Consider the following 18,452-nt stretch of genomic DNA (forward strand, 5'->3'; position numbering starts at 1 on the left):
GATCCCTAACTCAGATTTCCCAAGAAGTTTGGCCCATATCTCCAAGAAGTTAAATTATTGGTTTATATGTTAATTGCTCCCAAATCTATTTTGGAGCCCAGATATTATCCCTGAAGCCTATTTTATTCTATTTTATTCAACTATCTTTTGAATGTCTCCAATCAAATGCTCCAGACAAAACCCCCCTGGTAAACTCACTCACCATGCCCACCCAAATCTCCCTCTTGTATTCTCGGATTCAGTAGTGGCAATATAATCACCTAGTTACAACAAGATAGAAACATACCGTTATCTTTTTTCCTCTCTCTCAAAACCTTCTCATCCATTCACCAAGTGCTGCTAACATTAAGACAAATATGCCCCCATTCTTTCATCCTGAATATTATTGCCTTAAAACTTTCATCTAGATCACTGCAAGAGCTTTCTAACCATCATGAACGCTAATATCCTCTTGGACTCTTATCTTCCTCAAAATCACTATCAAAATAGACATATGAGCATCATGCCCTGTTCAAAATCCAGCTCTCATAAATGACAGGCCTGTGGGGGTGTATTTTAAAAGGGAACATAACAACTCTTTAAGATCTAGTGTAGGCAACTTCAACCAGTGAAAATGTAGCCAAAGTCTATGCCTACTTTAACTTCATTTTTCACTCACCACTACCTATTTTACATTTATTCCCTAACAAAATTAAACTAATAGTAAATCCGGACCACTGTCACTCCTCTCCATTCACTTTCCCATGTCTTCTTCTGCCTCTTCTTTATTTGATTCTTCACATAGCCCCTGAATACAACTCAGGTGTCATATTCTCCAGGGATCCTTCTCTGACTTCAAGCAAAGCTCATGACTCCTTCTCAGCTATTTCATAATATTTGGGTTATATCTATCATTACATTATCATAATGCTTCATAATATGTTGTATACCTTTTTTTTTTTTTTTTTACTAGACTAGGAGATACTTAAGGGAATGTATATTTTTCTTCAATGCAACTTAGAAGGCTATAAACAAGTGCTTGGTGAATGAGTATTATTTTACCTTATGTTACACCAATGCAATTTTTAAAACATGAATATTTGAATTACTAAGCACAATAACATGGAATATTTTAATGTGCTTATCTACAGCAATGAAATTAATGTTTAAACAATCTAATGTCTTTTTCAAATAAAAATTAAGTACAATAACGTGCAGCAACAAACTCAAATTTCAGATATTAATATTTTCAGATTTTTCATTCACCTAACTAAATACTTCACATGGCTACTTAATCATGAATTTTATTAAAAAGTGTTAACTGGGAGGAAACTACTGAATGGAAAAGGCCATTAAGGAGAAGATCCATAAGCTACAATCTTTCCTAAAATTAAACAAGTCCAAAAACAATACACAAAAGAAAACTAGCTTCAAGTGCAAATTCCTACATATACATGCTTTGGTTCTGGAGTCAAGTGAACATGTCAACAATGGTAGCAAAATAATTACGCTAATAATGAACTTTTAATTTCTCCCTCACCCATCCTTGATACAGAAAGCAACATTACCTGTCTCAAAATTTAAAGGCTCTAGTTTTATGTACATTAAAAAAAAGAGTTTTAACATCCTTACCTTACATATTTATGTGAGTACGATTTTAATTACATTTGATGAAACTGATTTACTTAGAATGCAATAACTGCAAATATACTCAAGAGGGACTTGGTAACAATACTTCAGCAAAACAAATGATAAAATAAAATGCACCACAGACATATACACAAATATTTAATATTTGCTAATTGTTAAGTGTATATGATATCTACCCGCAAGAAGCTCATGTACAAAGTGATCAGCCAGCGAAGCAAAAGCTCTTTTTTAAAGGGAAGATATAATTACGTATTCTTAAATTCTTAAGGTTTAGTAAAACTTTTAAAAATCAAATCAAGACTTTAATTCTTAAAAGTGACCTTCTCCCCCTTACCTTTCCCCAATCCAAGATTGAAATTCCCTCATTAGAAAGTACCAATAACAAAAATAATGCTAACAGTCTTAATTTTCTTTCACAAACATCTTACTTTTCATCTACATTACTTCAAATGATACAAAAACATAACTTTCTAAAGGTCTGAATTTGAAAGGATGTAAGTCTATTATATACTTACACATCTTAACCGTCAGGTAACTACTAAGAGTTGGAGAGAACTATAGTATGAGCCAATTAGAACTAAAATGAAGAAAACTATATTCTTCACATTCACTATATACAAAAGACAAGAAGTCTTTAGTCCCCTATGAATAATTTTCTACAAGAAATGTAGAACAGGGTGGGTGGGGGAAAAGGGTGAGAATTTGAAATTCCAAGCAATTCAGAATGACACAGCTAGAAAAAAATAAACAAGGAAAAATGCTTGATCTTAATTTTAAGCTTCAGCCTCAAAAAAGTTGCTTTGGTAAAAATATCTGAGGAATGGCAGTGTTCTAGTCAGACACAACTAAGCCATCAATTATGAAAGGAAGCTCCCTCCCAGATTTTAAGCATCTCAGAGTAATATAGTCTCTCTTCCTTTATTTTATTGTATCCTTTATAATACACAGCACAATGCCTAGATAACAGTGAAAAATGATTTAAATGCAGTCCAGTTATTGTTAATGATGATTAATCATATTTGATGACAAAGAACTATGTAATGATTTATGACATCTGCAATAATCCTATTTATCCATCAGTTAATCTTTAAGCAAACTCAACCAGCAAAAATATAGCCAAAGACCCAAGCTTTGAGGGAAAACAGCCCAGTGGGAAACATTCATACGTTGGACAAGTTATTTAACTTTCCAAACTGCATTTTCCTCATCATCTTGGGGAGGAGGAAATGGGAGAAGACACTGTATTGTGTGGCAACTAAGTAAGTTTGTGAAAGCATTTGGCACACAACACTTGCTCGATAAATATGTTTCTTTACTACGCAGGAGAGACACATATAGTCTTAATTGACTTAAAACTGTAGTTAAGAGTACTGATGTTTGATTAACTGGTTTCTCTTTGATTCCAGTGGAGACCTGAGGCGAGTGGAACTGGGCTGCCAAAAGTAATAACTGATGTCAAGGAAAGAGAAAAATATTGTCAACTGGTAAAGCACAGTAGCCTGGGACAATTCTGTGGAATCATAAACTAAGTCTCATCTACACTCAGTTGGCCTCCAATATCATTAAATTATAGAACATTAATGTGATGAGAAAGCTAAATCACCAACAGAAAGTTCAATTACAATCTGCATTTCAGATCTCACAAGAGTAAGCTGTTCAAAAATCAATTTGAAAATTTTGTACATTCTTTTCCAAAGACACAAATCAAGTTTCCAAATTAACCTATTAAAATCCATTTAAATCACACCTGATATAAAAGTTCAAATGTCTCTCTGTGAATGACTTTTGCATTTATGAAGAAATGTATGTGTAACATTTAAGTCTCATGATGACCACAATAAGAAAGATGCACTCCTAAGCATTTTCAAGGAGGCAAGCAGTTTGTCACTATCCTATATTGGTGTTGGAGTTGTTACTTGGCACCCTGAAATACATTTTACCCAGAGAATAAACCATGTTCACTTTGATTAAGACTCTTTAAACATTTTAGAGATCTTCTCTATTAAGACAATAAAAGTTACTACATCTGTAAGATCAACACTTTAAAATGATAAAAACATTTGCTGCATTTTCCCATATACTATGAAATACCAAACACTACTAAGGATCCTGTGTATAAAATTGTTCTTTAAACATTGATCTGGAAAACCAAATAATAGGAAAGGAGGACTCATATTTTGGGATAAAATTTGAAAGAAGCAGTAGTAATGTTACAGGGAAAAATACTTTATATCTAAATGCATGTCTGAGTTCCACATTTCTATCTATAATATGAAATTATTGATTTTAACCAGAAATGACAATACTGGCTTCTCTTTAGCTTTAGTCACTAAGTGTTTTGTTTTGTTTTTTTAATTTATTGTTTGATTTTAGAGAGAGGAAGGGAGATGGAAAGAGAAACATTGATTTGTTGTTATCCTTATTTAGAAATTCAATGGTTGTTTCTTGTATGTGCCCTGACTGGAGATTGAACCCGAAACCTTGGCTAATTGGGAAGACACTGTAACCAACTGAGGGACCCTGAAAGGGCCACTAAATTGCTTTCTTTTTTTAATGGGTAAATCAGTTTTTCTAAAACTATGATAATGTGTAAAAGCTCTATAAAATGTAAGGCAATAACAAATTAGTATATACTGGAATCAGCCACATACAACCCATAGGGAGAGTAAAAACCTGTGAAATAGTATAAAGTGCCACAGTTAGTTTTGTCTTTTAACTGAATGAACCTAAACTTGTAACCAAATGTGGTATCACAGCAAAAAGCCTATCATATAAAATTATTACTACTAAAATCTTCTATCAAATCTGCTCAAAATTTCTCTAAAACTACCAACTCACACAGAAAGATGTACAACATAGCTAACTTTCCCACTGCTTCATATTAAGATTTAACCATCATCACTGAAATACACCATTCTTATTTTAAAGGAAATTCTAAGGCTGAAATGGTAGGTGACTTTTGCAACATCACAGAAAATGTTTTAGGCCATGGACCATACCAGCATCAGTTCATAGATTTATCTGCTATATACATAAAAAGCCAGAGACCGTAATGCCATAATGAACCTAACGACTGGTCGCTATGACACCCACTGTGGCCAGCGAACCTGATCAGGGGGTGGGACCAGTGGCCAACCTCCTGCAGCCCCTTCCCCCATCCAGCCCACCCCTGATCAGACTCTCCCACCCCGATTAAGGGCGGAGCTGCCGGCCAAACCCCCCCCCCCCCACACCACGATCAGCCTGCAGCCCCTCCCCCTGGCTGGCCCCGCCCCTGATCGCACTACCTACCCCAGTAGGGGGCAGGGCTGGCTGGCCAACCTGCAGCCACTCCCCCCGGCTGGCCCCTTCCCAGATTGCCCCCCCCAACCCCAATCAGGGGCAGGGCCAGCCGGCCAAACACCCATGGCCACTTCCCCCAGACTACTGGCCCCGATCGGCATCCCCCACCCCATTTGGGGGCAGGGCCAGCTGGCCCACTGCCCTTCCCCATGGCCAATCGCCTGTGGACCCTCCCCCCATCTGGCCCAGCCCTGAATGGGCCCTGATCGGGGCGGGCTGGCCAGCCAACCTCCCCCCGTCTACTCCTCCCAACATGCCCGGCCGGACCCCACCTGTGCATGAATTCGTGCACTGGGCCTCTAGTGTATATATACAATGCCTTTGCTAAAATTTTTATAGTTGGAATGAGCCTAAACCCCAAGTTAAAATCTCTTCATTTTACAATTGTGGGAACTGTGGCTAAGAGGCTTATCCAAGATCACACAGCTAGTTAGAACAATGAAGAAATCCAAGTGTTCTGGCGTAAGTTTCCCTTATTCAACTCAAATCACCTGGGTGCTCAATATTAAGAAATCATTTTATAATTGAATATGCTAATCCTATATAATAAAACCCTAATATGCAAATTGACCGAACGGTGGAACGACCGGTTGTTATGACTTGCATTGACCACCAGGGGGCAGACACTCAATGCAGGAGTTGCCCCCTGGTGGTCAGTGCGTTCCCACAGGGGGAGCGCCGCTCAGCCAGAAACTGGGCTCATGGCTGGCGAGCACAGTGGCAGTGGCAGGAGCCTCTCCTGCCTCCGCTGCAGGCGGCCGGTAAGGAGCGAAGGGTCCAGGAATGCAAGAGCCCCACACTGTGAGAGGGATGTCTGATGGCTGGCTTAGGCCTGATCCCTGGGGTGATCAGGCCCAAGCTGGCAGGTAGACATCCCCCAAGGGGTCCCAGAATGCAAGAGGGCACAGGCCAGGCTGAGGGACTCCCCCACCCCCAGTGCACGAATCTCGTGCACCAGGCCTCTAGTGTTAACAATAAGTCACTACAGCCAAATACTTAGTTTAGTTTGGTCTAGAAAATAAAAGCTCTCAATTGGAAATCAGGCTTCTAAGTAAGTCATGGTTCTTTCATAAGTTAACGTTCTCTCTGGTCCTCTGTTTCCTCATCTAATAAATGAGATTAGAACAGATTCCCTCTAAAGTGCCTTATAGCTTTTAAAAACTAAAATATGAATATAAATAGCAGCAAATAAGTCACTTTATTTGACTAGTGATTAGGGTTCATCCAAAAATATATCTCTTTTGTCTCATTTGCATATACTATGAGGAAAAGTGAAATACTTTAAAATAGCTGATCTGTGTGCTTCAAAATTCATTTTACTGCTTAATCAACTTTAATATATTCTCAAAGACAAAAATTAAAGATTATATTAAAATATTTACACATTAATAATTTTAAGAAATCACTTTTTCCTAAACATATACTTACCAAGATAAATTCTTATTAACTGAAAAAAGAAATGTGTGCTATCTGCCAAAAAGAAATGTGTTAACTAATAAGTATGACAACTAATGTGCCTTTCTGATAGGTTATGACGTTGACTAAAGTCAATATACACTAGGGCCCATTTAAGCATTTTATGTACTCAAATTTTACTAAATATGTACTTTTATTGATTCAGTTTTTATAATATTCACTCTGATGAGTGGTGCATTTACCTTGAATCTAGTGAGGCCTAGACTTGCAAAAACAAAACAAAACAAAACTTCCAATGGCTAGAACTTAATTTTGATTTTATAACGAATAGTGCATTGTATAAGCTGCAGGACACCCCAAATCTGCCCCTGGGCAGTAATTTAAATGAAAACTTTAGAATTGTTTTTTCTAATACATTCCTATTAAGAAAATTTTTTTTTTCAGAATCTAGCAAATTCTTAACAGAATATGATTAAGTAGTATGGTATAGTCGGCGAACTCATTAGTCAACAGAGCCAAATATCAACAGTACAACGATTGAAATTTCTTTTGAAAGCCAAATTTTTTAAACTTAAACTTCTTCTAACGCCACTTCTTCAAAATAGACTTGCCCAGGCCATGGTATTTTGTGGAAGAGCCACACTCAAGGAGCCAAAGAGCCGCATGTGGCTCGCGAGCCGCAGTTTGCCGACCACTGGTGTAGTGCAAAGAAGATGAATTTTTGAGTCAGACATGCATCTGAAACCCAGCTCTGCCCTTTCATAGATGTAAATGTATTTCACTGTGTCTCTGAGCCCCAGATAAATTTAAAACAGGAGTAACAACATCCAAAGATTGTTGTGAGGATTTAAGGTAATTATATTTCAAAGTACTTAAAACAGAGCTTAATACAAGGTAGACATTCAACAAATTGTAGTTACTAATCTTATAAAGAAACTTCTCATATTATTAATAAATTGGAAAGGAAAAAGTATTTGTCATGATTACTTTCAAGAGGACAGGGCAAATAGAAAAGGCTAGGTGTTGCTCAGTTAAGGGCCACTTTAGATAAGAATGACTTACAATCGGTATGGTAAAGTATTCCTCTTAGCAAGGATGGCTTGCTTTTTGAGAGAAGTACTGTATCTCTAAAGAATATTGATTGTATTTTCTTAAAGAAGGTAAAGATATCCCTTTGATGTCTTTATTCCTTTGCTTAGCAGTACAACTTTATTTAAAGAGCAAATTTAGGTCCATTCCTTTCTCAATGATTCCAAGTACTAAATGAATGGAAGTCAAATTAACAAATTTTACTCAATTACATTTTCAACTTTAAAACTAACTTAAGAAAAAGAAGTAATGCTTTCTAATAGTAAAAGGTCTGGATTAGGGATTAGAAGCTCTGTTCTCAATTTCCTATTAACTTTGTCAATTTAGGCAAGTAGGACTCTGCTCAATTTAAAAAAGTCTGGATTAAGGACTGGTTATTTTAAAGCAATAGTTAAACAATTTATACTTTATGGCAACATAGGAAATGCTCTAAATTACCAGAGAGGGAGATTTTTGAAGATACTTACTTCACTCTCCCTGGGTCCTAGAGACCACATAAAGAGTCTGAAAATAACTGTCCCACATGAAACACATTATTTTTAGTTGAAAATTCTGACTTTATGATTAGAAAAATTCTTTTAAATGTCTCAGTGATGCCATCAGTAGAACACACTTTCTAACATTATTTCTTTTAATCCTCACAATCTGTGAGAAAGATTGCTACAGTACACATCTTAAAGATGAGAAAACAAATCTGGCATTGCTGGGATACCATTCTGCTGCACTGACAAAGAAAATTGTGTTCTAATAAACGACATACAAACTATTTGAAGGCTCATGGCTATGAAGATAATATGGTAGTCACCAGGATTGGGAAGGAAAGAAAAGAAACATCTTCATTCTCTGAGACCTGAGAGGAGTTGAGAATGAGTCAAGATACAGGTTAAAGAATACAACTAAAAGGGAAGAAAGGTGAAAGAACTTAATACAAGTTAACATTAGTTTACACAGTGAAGCAGTAGTTAAATTTTTTGAAGAAGAGAGATGAGAATTTAAAAATATATATATTTCTAATGATTTCAGAGAAGAAGGGAGAGGGGGAGAGAGAGAAACATCAGTGATGACAGAGAATCATTGTTCAGCTACTCCCCTGCACATCCCCTATTGGGGATTGAGCCCGCAACCTGGGCATATGGCCTGACCGGGAATCGAACCAATGGGTCTTGCAATTTCCCCCAGGAGTGCAAAATAGCCTAAAAACTATAAGCAGTAAAGGCAGATAGGTGGAATGATCCAAGATGCTTTTTGATGATATTTCTGGCCTTGCTGTGAGGAGTAGCAGGACAGAAAGGGCAACTAGAAACAGGTATCACCACAGACTGGGAGAATGAAAGGAATCTTCCTGAGATCCAAGAGGACATTAATGTGAGAAGGAAACAAGCATGTAGAATAACTGAATAATCATAGCATGCATTTTTTTATAATGCTTACTATGTGCCAGGCACTACTGTAATAAGAGTTTTACATGAATTCACTCTATTCTTACAATCTTGCAAGGTAGGTACTATTGTTCTGCCTTTTAACAAAAGAAACTGGCAGAGGTTTGGTGATTTGCTCAAGTTCTACATCTAATAAATGGAGGAGCTAGGATAGTACGCAACATTGGAGTTTAAGATTTCTAAAGTAGCAGAATGACAAGCAACAAGACAGGGTACAGATCACAAATACAGAATAGGCCAAATCTGTTTGATTATTATTTTATATCTAGTGCCTGACTCCTAGTGGGAACACACAATAAATGTATTTTATAAATGAATGACTATGCCCACATGCAATGGATCAAGTTAAAATTTAAACTAGAACATGTCTGTGAAGAAGGTATTAAAGTCTTCAACGACTGGGTGAGCACAGGTAAGTCAGGACATGGTCATAAGAAACACTCAAAAGAATAGTTAAAAAGGCCTGAGCCACAAAAGATGATGGAAGTGGCAATAAATGGCACCTGGACCCAGTGATTCAAGGATTATAAAAAAAAACACACACCTCAATTCAAGAAGGTAAGCCCGTATCCTCAGGGCGAAGCCAGATCTCAGTCGAAAAGGCTAAGAATTCTAAGAACGGGCTGAGGATATGGAGGAGTGAAGTAGTGGATCAGAATGTACAGGTGAACAGATTGGGAGGAAGCAGTCAAGGTGGAGGGAGCAAAATGTAAAGCACAGCTAGTAAACAGAAAAAACTGGACCAGAGGGTCTTCTGCACTTAATCCAAGGTTACTGCCAATGCATCATACTACCTTTACTTTCAAGTCATTATCATTTCAGGAAATTAGGCTGACTACCTGTCCGAGGAAAGTGCCATAGGATCATTAATGACCTACTTATATCTTAAGGCTTCACTTATAGCTGCAGAGTTCAAACATTTCAGAGTACTACTTCCATCGACTTAGCAAATTAATCAATTACTATAGTTTGGCTTAAATGACTAGTTTCTCATTTAATCAATCATTCAATAACCACCCACCTTGTTTCTAACACTATGCTAAGTGCTCTGTGGTTCAAAAGGGTGTCTGGTATAAACTTTGGGCAGGGACCACAACCTAGTTCATAAGTGAAACCAAAAAAGGGTGGAGGAGAAAGGGAAGAAAAATGGGAAGGAAATAAGAAAAAGTGTATTTTTAGATAAAAAGTTAATGTACATATTAGGATACAGACTAAATGAGTGTTTACTTCTTTAATAAAGTTACATACTTACTCCAACTCCAATAATTATGTGAGACTCATTATTGGAACTTCTCTTCTGAATCTATCCCTCAAAGGCCAGTAGCATTCTTTTGAAGTGTCCCAGTGGTACCAAACCTATATCCTTTGAGACTAATTTTCTTAGTGTCGTTCACAAATCGACTCTGTAGGTTTTTCAAAATTTAAGTTCTAAAAACTTACCAAAAAATGACAGCATCACTAAAATAAGTGTCTAGTATCCCCATATAACAACTTGCAAACATAGTATCAATTTTAGCATTTACACTGTGGCATAATCATAGCTACATGTTGATATAGCAATAGGTGCTGTTCTAATGCTTTATTTTCTTTACCTCACAACAACCCTGTAAGGTAAGTACTACTAGTATTTGCACGTTACAGAGGGCTAGAAGTGATTAAATAACTTGTTAAAAATAACACAGCTAGGAAGAAGTGAAGCTGACATTCAAACCCTGGCAGCCCAGAGCCCTTACTCATATGCTCAGTCTCTTTACTTTTTAGGGATATTCCTAATACATACAGTATGTTGACTACTCTAATGTAAAACTAAGTGAAAATTCCCTACAAACTATCCACAGTTTTATTCTTACAAGTAGTTGACGAAATGCAAATTAAAGTACTATTTTTTTTTTTTTACCTATGACATTAAAGGTATATGTTGACTAAGACACTAATACACAGAAGTTAAAATGACACAACCTTGAGAGGTATAATTAATTCTTAAGAGCCTCACTTTAGAGCCAAACCGGCTGGGTTAGAATCTCAGTCCTGCAACTTACAAGTATAGGGACTTTAAGCAAATTACTTAACCTCTCAAGCCCTCGTATATATAACAAATGAGAATAGTAGTATTCTATAGAGTTGTGCATTTTAAATGAGCTTATATATGCAAAGCACAGAGAACAGAGTGCATGGCACATGATAACATTCAAAAAGTGTTAGCCATTATTACTACCTTTCTGTCAATTTGGTAATAGATATCAATTATGGTTAGCCCAGTACTTCAATAATTATAAATGAGCTCAAATATTTATGTGCTGTCACAGCTGCATTATTTATAATAGAGAAAATGTGGGTTCACTAGAATTAATCAAAATACTTGGCAAAAGAAATGATTAAGCAAATGAAGGTACTATAGAGTATTACACAGTCATCAAAAATTATGTGTTCAATATATTTAACATGAAAATATATGTATAGTAAGATACTAATTTTTTAAAGGCAGTATATAAAATGATATTGTACCTCACTTTCACTGTGTGCTCACACATGTACGCCAGATTAAAAGAAAACACATCAAAATGTTATTGTCCTGTTTATTTCCAAGTGGTAGGGTTACAGGTAATTTTTATTTCCTTATTTATAAATTTAGATATTTATTAAGTTTTCTATTATGAATATACATCACATTTATAATTAGAAAAGCCACTAAAAGGAATTCTTTACTTTGACAGATGATTGAACTGTTTTCACAATATACTGATAGACACTAACTGTAACTCATATTTCATCCCAGTGACTTTTTCTTACTAGTAACACCTTTACTTTTCTGTTGACTTTACAATGGATAAACAAGAATTATTCTCAAAATTGTAATATTTAAAACTATAAATTGTCCAGAAACCTTTATAAAAATCTAACAAAATTGTAAATATCAAGATGACCTTGAATGAAAATAACAGCAAAAATTACCTCTAAGGTCTCCCAATTTATAATACAAAGGAAAGGCATACTACTTTTTTCTAGTCCTAATTATATAATCTTCCTAAATTAGAGAAATGCTGTTTTTTTAATTTAATGAATAAATGATGTGCAAACAAATAAAGCTTTCTATTTTGTTTGAATGCATCAACTCTGTGACTTATGCGTTATTTAAAAGATCAAATTGTCACATTATATTCTATACTACCAAAAATAGTTTCAAATTTGGTATTGATACTAATGATTTTCCAGGTTCCTCTGAACTGCCATCTAGGAAGATAATGCAAAATGAACATGTTATAGGTACCTATTTTATGCTTTTATTTTTCAGCTTCTAACAGCTACAACACAGCGGGCTGTCCTAAAACTACTAAAAAGGAAGAATCAGTCTAAGTATAAGCAACACTTTAATAAATATCCTACAACTTACTCCAGGATTTCTCTATAAGAAAATGCTACAGAATGAAAAACAAACTTACAATTAGTTCCCTACCCTGTGTGACTTGCAAGACTATTATTCAGCTTTCCTGTATGTATGTCCTGGTAGTTTTAAGCAACAATTACTTTCCCTAAGGAAGAGAAACCTATTATCAAGATCAAAGCTGTTTCCCCAAATCTGGCAAATATGTAGCTGGAAAAACAAAAACATTAACGGTACCCATTAGTCGTTAAGTTCTTGTGACCTTAAATACATAAAAAATAATCTTAAAACTTAATCGCTTACTAATGTCAGTCACTTTATGGGTTCCATCTAATGGTAACCTCCACATCATTCCCTGTCCGCCACACAGGTAGAGGTCTGGTAATCTCATCTAGAATTATGAAGTGGACATCACAATCAGAGATTCTTTATCATGATTAGCATACTTCTATAAACGAGTAACTGAACCCATTTCTAGATCATATTCTAAAGGCAATCACTTTCAAAATGTGTCTTAACTCTAAAGGCTAAGCCAATTAAGGCAAATCAGAAGAGAGGCTAGCACTTCCATTCAAATATATCCCCTTCAATCCAATCAATCTTTCCGAGCTCATGTGGACAAAACCCTGGACAGTACAGATGGTGAGGAATGGCTTTTCAGAGATAAGGACAAAAGGTTCATCTGACAGTAACTAATCCTACATAGTGGAACAAAAGCTCATGGTTGAGACACATGGCAACATCAAGGGAAGAAGAGTAGAAACTCCTTGGGGCAGCATTCTCTGGTCCAAATCCACTTTGTTTTCAGGGGTTTGGCAACTTATAGCCTCCTTCCTTAAAATAGTTTTGTGGCCCTTGCTGTTACTTTGGGTACCCCAAAACCAGAATGATGTTAAGTGATTTATGTACTTTGTACACTGCAGGAAAGCTTAAAAACTGGGATAAACTTTTCCTCCATCAACAATGTATAAAGACAGAAAGTTGCTTATTGTTTTCCATCTTAAAAAGAACCAATTTCTCTTGAAATCTTATGAAAAGGTCTACTTAAAATGTAAATCGTGCATAAAACTGGTATGGTGTAACTTCTATTCTTGTGAACAATGATGAAAACACACTTAAAATATGCACTCAAAACACTAAAAATGCCTGATTCTACTGATGGGATTGTGTCTGGAATAGGCTTACATGACTATAAAATGTAAGTTCACTTACCACTTGATTCAGCAATACAAACAAAACAATCCGCAAACATTTTTATAAGTTTTGCACATCAATTTTATAAAACAGAATCTGAAATGAGCACTTCAGACCTTTGGTTAAACTATAATTTCCCTTAAATTATAGTAACTATATATCCAAATGGTAAAATACAGTATTTGTATATACATATGTACACACATAAACAGTATTTTTTCTTTATGGAACATTATGTATTTTCTACTTCTGACTACCAATTTATACAGACTACAGTTAAGCAAAAGATCACTAACCTGAAATAAAAGAAAAATTTTGATGGTCTATGAATACTCATTTGCCATTGTGAAATACCATACCACTGAGGCCTATCTCTATCCTTATTAAAGGCTCAAGGAACTATGACTTAAAAATTTATATATCAAAAAACTATAATTGTTCTTTTCACTGGCAACTACGTATGATGTTACTAATTATGAAATAATAAAGTCTATGCTTTTAAAAATTAGCAGATATTAACTACTGAATATCAAACACTAGTCACAAACTTCATTGAAGGCTTTTAGAAAAACTTAGAGGGCAAAAAGTCGAGACCGAAAGGGTCCAAATTAGCTCATAACCATATGCTACTTAAAAATTCCCTAAAACACTGCCTGGCACATGGTACTCAGTACTTGTTGAATGAACGAAGGAATGGGAGGACAGGTAGGAACAAGCTAAGATACTAAGTTGAAAATACATAGGTAAAAGTAGAACCAGCCAACCAGAACATTAGCATAAGTAGATGTCAAATGTGAGCTATTCCACATTTTAGTAATAATCTGAAATAGAACTCACACTCCAAGAATAGCAAACTTTTCCTAGAAAACTTGTTGCATAAACTTATTTAAAAAACCAAATAATTCCAAATTCTGCTAAAAAGGTCAGAACTGATTCAGTAGGAAAACTAACATTACTTGCAAATTCATAACACTGTTCCCTTACATGGGAAAACATGCTAGTGGACTTCATTAGTGCTCTTTTGTCAGCATTTCTTACTTTGTAGTTTCTCACATTTACTTAGAAAAAAACTTCAAAATTACAAAATCCCTTCAAAACATTTAATACTCCTGAGTATATCCCACCTTGTTTACATAAAGCAGGAAGTCTCCACACATAGACATTACTGTTTACAATTTCACAGTCTGCATCAAGTATATTGTTTCAAATTTTAAGAATTCAGAAAGGTCAAGTTCCTTGAGTGAATTTCTTACTTAAATCCAACAACTATATTATTAATGAAGTCTTTCCTCACGCAACCTACACTTTAGAAAAATCATGCTTTAAAAAGTGAGTACACACCTCCTCCCTTTTCCTCCTCACAGGATTATGTGTCTATGATTCTATGCAAGGAAAAGCAAGATCTTTCTCTAGTTTTACTGTTTTTAAGTCTCCTGTTCAATTACTAGTCTTTCTTGACATATAGGTGTTACTGTAGCCACATGAGCAAGTATGTCCAGTTTCTCTTACACCAGTAGTTTGAAGGCTTGCCACTGATTATCCGTATCAGATATGACATCCAAAGTTAAACATTATATACTCAACACCGCAAGTGTACGACTCAAAGTAATACTAAAAAGTTTCTAAACAGAATACATTTGCAGTCACTAACACCTATAGAGTAAAGCAACCCAGGGTGGTGATTATTCATTCTTTTGGGCTTCCAGGTCTGAGAAACAGAGAACCAACTGCCCAATTTGTTCCCGCTTGCTTCTCCTGACCCTCCTATTGGCGGGGGGAAGAGGGGGATTTCTGCAGAAGAGAGTTTGTCAATTGCTTTGAAAGCTTGTGGATGAAAGATGCTATAAATACATCTGATATTACTAGTATGTTTCTATTGAGCATTATGTGGAACCACTGTCATTGCGTTGAAGATAGGTTGATGGCATAACGCTTCCTGAGGAGGGAGAGAGAAAGAGGACAGTCCCCTTCATCATCCTAAAGGTTTCACTGGCCGTCATTTAGACTGGGTTGTTTTGTGAAACCACACGTAAAAAGTTATACACAGGCCCCACACAAGGAGGACTTCGACAGTCCCCATCCCCGTGGGTCTGTGGGTCCCGGGAACCGAGCCGGGAGAGGAGTGCTAGCTGTTGGGCCTACACCCCAATAATGTGGGGAGGTGCTGGGACCGGCAAAGGGGCCCCGGCCACAGCCGACGCCCGCGGGGCGGCTGGAGGCGCCGCTACGGGTGGGGGCGCGTCGCCGGACCGGGCGCCGGGCGCGGGGAACGGCCCGGGAGGGCGGCAGTGCCAGTGCCGGGGCCCCGCGCAGCCCCGTTGCCGGGAAGGCTCGCGCCCCGCGGCCGGCGGCGTGGGGGAGGGGAGGCCGGGCCTGCGGCCTGTTGGGGGAGTTCAGCCCCGGCCTCGCGTGCGACTCTCGGCCGGGCCCCCGGCCCAGGGGTCCTGGGTGCCCAGTAGAGACTCACCGGAAAGGCCCGGATCCGCATCTTGGTGTCCTTCCGGCTGCCCGTGCCTTTGCTCAGATTCGACATGGTGCTCGTCCCCTCCCCGGTGGCGGCTGTGGGTCGCACTCCGAGGCGCCGGTGTCACATTTAAGGCGGGCGGGCAAATGAGGGGCGACGCTGGGGGCGGCGGCGCGGCCCCCGGTTGGGCAGGGGAGCTGGCCGGCCCCTGGGCGGCCGCGGCGGGGGCGGCGGCGACTTGGGCTCCGGCGGCTGGGGCTCAACTGGGGGGCTGCGCTGACGCGGCTGCTCCGCGGGGTCCCCCTCACGCCCGGCTCAGCTCCCTTTATCGCGCTCCTCCGCGATGGCGGCGGCGGCGGCGACGGACAAACATCTCACTGCGCAAGCCGAACGTCCTCCTCCTTCTCCTCCTCCGCCTCAGCGAGACGAGATCCGGCCCAGAGGGTGGAGGGGGGAGGAGGGAGGGAGGAGAGCCGGAGAGTGGAGAGATTGGGGGGAGGGAGGTGGGAGGACAGAAGGAGGCGGACGGCCGCCGCGGGGGGACGCTCAGATCTCGCGAGAAGAGGGCTAGCGCGCGATCCCGGGCGAGACGGGGCGAAGCCCGGGGGCGGGGGGCCACGGGAGGAGGGGAGCCGAGGGTTGGGGAAGTGGGAGGGACCAGCGGGGCGGGGAGGTGGGAAAGGGGCGGGGCTGAGTGCGAGAGGAGTAAGTTGTCTTTTCGATAGGGGAGCGTCGGAGACCGGGTTCTGGGCGGAGGTAGTTGCTGATTGGTGGAGTGTGGAGGTCACATGGACCTAGTGGGCGGAGGAAGTTTGGAGAGCCTCAGTTGACTGTAGTGGGCTGGGTCATGCTGGGCTGGCTGCTGCTGGGCTGGCTGAGGGCGGGGGCTGTGGCCGGGGTTAGGGCGGCAGGTTAGTCTCTGGGAGGAGCGTGGGTGCAAGGTGGATAGCTACGTCCTAGAACTGGTTCCTATGTTTTTCTAGGGCATGTGGACTAGGGATGGGTTCTTGAGCAGAAGCGAGAAAGTTGAAAGAAGAGTTTGTGCAGGAGTCACCTGAAGGGTCAGAAGTTAGGGTCCTGTATGCTTAACAAGATATTCAAATTAGATGTGCACACCCCAACTCTAGGATTGAGGGGTGGAGATATTAATCCACAAAATTTCCTTAAACTGCAGAAGCTCCAGGGCCTCCTGAATCCCTGATATTCTCTGAGGGAACCAGGACTTCTTAGTCTTAAAATTTATTTACCTTATCGTAAAATGACAACTCCTTTAATGTAGTGCAATATTTTGGTAAATGGTGTTGAATAGAAGATAGGATGACAGAAACCTATATTTAACCTAACAATCATTTTTACTACTACCAAGAGTATTGTAAGTTTTGAAAAGACAAAATTATTGTCTTTGATTCAATTTGCTACAAATTTGGATTCCCCCCCCCCCCCCAACACACACACACAATTGTAGTCAAAAGGTCTAGTTTGATTCAGCAGTCTTGAATTTTACTCTTTGCCCAAATGATGTTATATCTGGATTTCTGATGCTGTAAACAAATGTGAGTTCCCACTAAAGTTTGTGATCTGTTCATTTTAAGTAAGAGCCTACCATTGGAATGGGTATCAATATTTGGAAGCTGGGCTTTTAATACTTAAAATTAGCATTTTGAAGCTGGGGTATGTGTATATCCATATATATATTTTTAAAACAGGTAAACTGAAATGTACTTTTCTATTTGTTTACTCTAAAGTTGAATTTGCCTTAAATTTACGTAATCTTTTTTTTTATATTTTATTGATTTTGTACAGAGAGGAAGGGAGAGGGATAGAGAGCTAGAAACATCGATGAGAGAGAGACATCGATCAGCTGCCTCCTGCACACCTCCCACTGGGGATGTGCCCGCAACCAAGGTACATGCCCCCAACCGGAATTGAACCCGGGACCCTTCAGTCCGCAGGCCGACACTCTATTCACTGAGCCAAACCGGTTTCAGCAATTGACATAATCTTGATGACTAAATTTGAACATATGTTTTCATCCCTTACTTGGTTGAAATGCCCCATTTGAAAATGTATTTTCTTGTTTTGTTTTTCGTTATTAGCTAATCAAAACAGGAGCTTAAGAAATGAGGATGTTGCTTGAAGCAATGCCTGTGTAAACACTGAAGCTAAAAATAGGTCATCACGAACTGGATTGATAAGGTAAGATTGGGAGGGGCTCTGATTTAAATATAAGATAGGAGTCTTGGTTAGGAGTTTATAATCTGTATGGTGATTGAACGTCCATTTGTATGATCATTAGACTATATCAACCAATGTTTTTTATTGGTTGTACTGTCAAATGGCCCAGTTTCTTTAATATAAGAATATATGTTGTGGAGCCATGGGTTTAGCATGTGTCTTTTGGGGCAAGGACTTGATTGTGCCTGGAGTGCTTCATCTGTAAAATGGGGATAATAAAGCTTTCTTCTTGGGCTGCTATGAAATTTAAATGATTTCATAC

At 38.7% G+C, this 18,452-nt stretch overlaps 1 protein-coding gene across 2 annotated transcripts in view; it reads right to left on the reverse strand.

Moving 5' to 3' along the window:
• CUL3 (cullin 3) overlaps positions 1–16,512 on the reverse strand; it is a 112,619-nt gene extending 96,107 nt beyond the window's left edge. The window contains exon 1 of one of the 2 annotated variants that reach the window (XM_080670386.1): positions 15,959–16,512. In XM_080670386.1, the coding sequence (XP_080526512.1) occupies positions 15,959–16,024 (66 nt within the window). In that variant the 5' untranslated portion in view covers positions 16,025–16,512. The remainder of the gene's footprint in view (positions 1–15,958) is intronic. The other variant, XM_080670387.1, reaches the window with a different exon arrangement.
• Positions 16,513–18,452: the final 1,940 nt, after the last annotated feature.

This window comes from Plecotus auritus, assembly GCF_963455305.1.
Source record: "Plecotus auritus genome assembly, chromosome: 5".
Taxonomy (NCBI): domain Eukaryota; kingdom Metazoa; phylum Chordata; class Mammalia; order Chiroptera; family Vespertilionidae; genus Plecotus; species Plecotus auritus.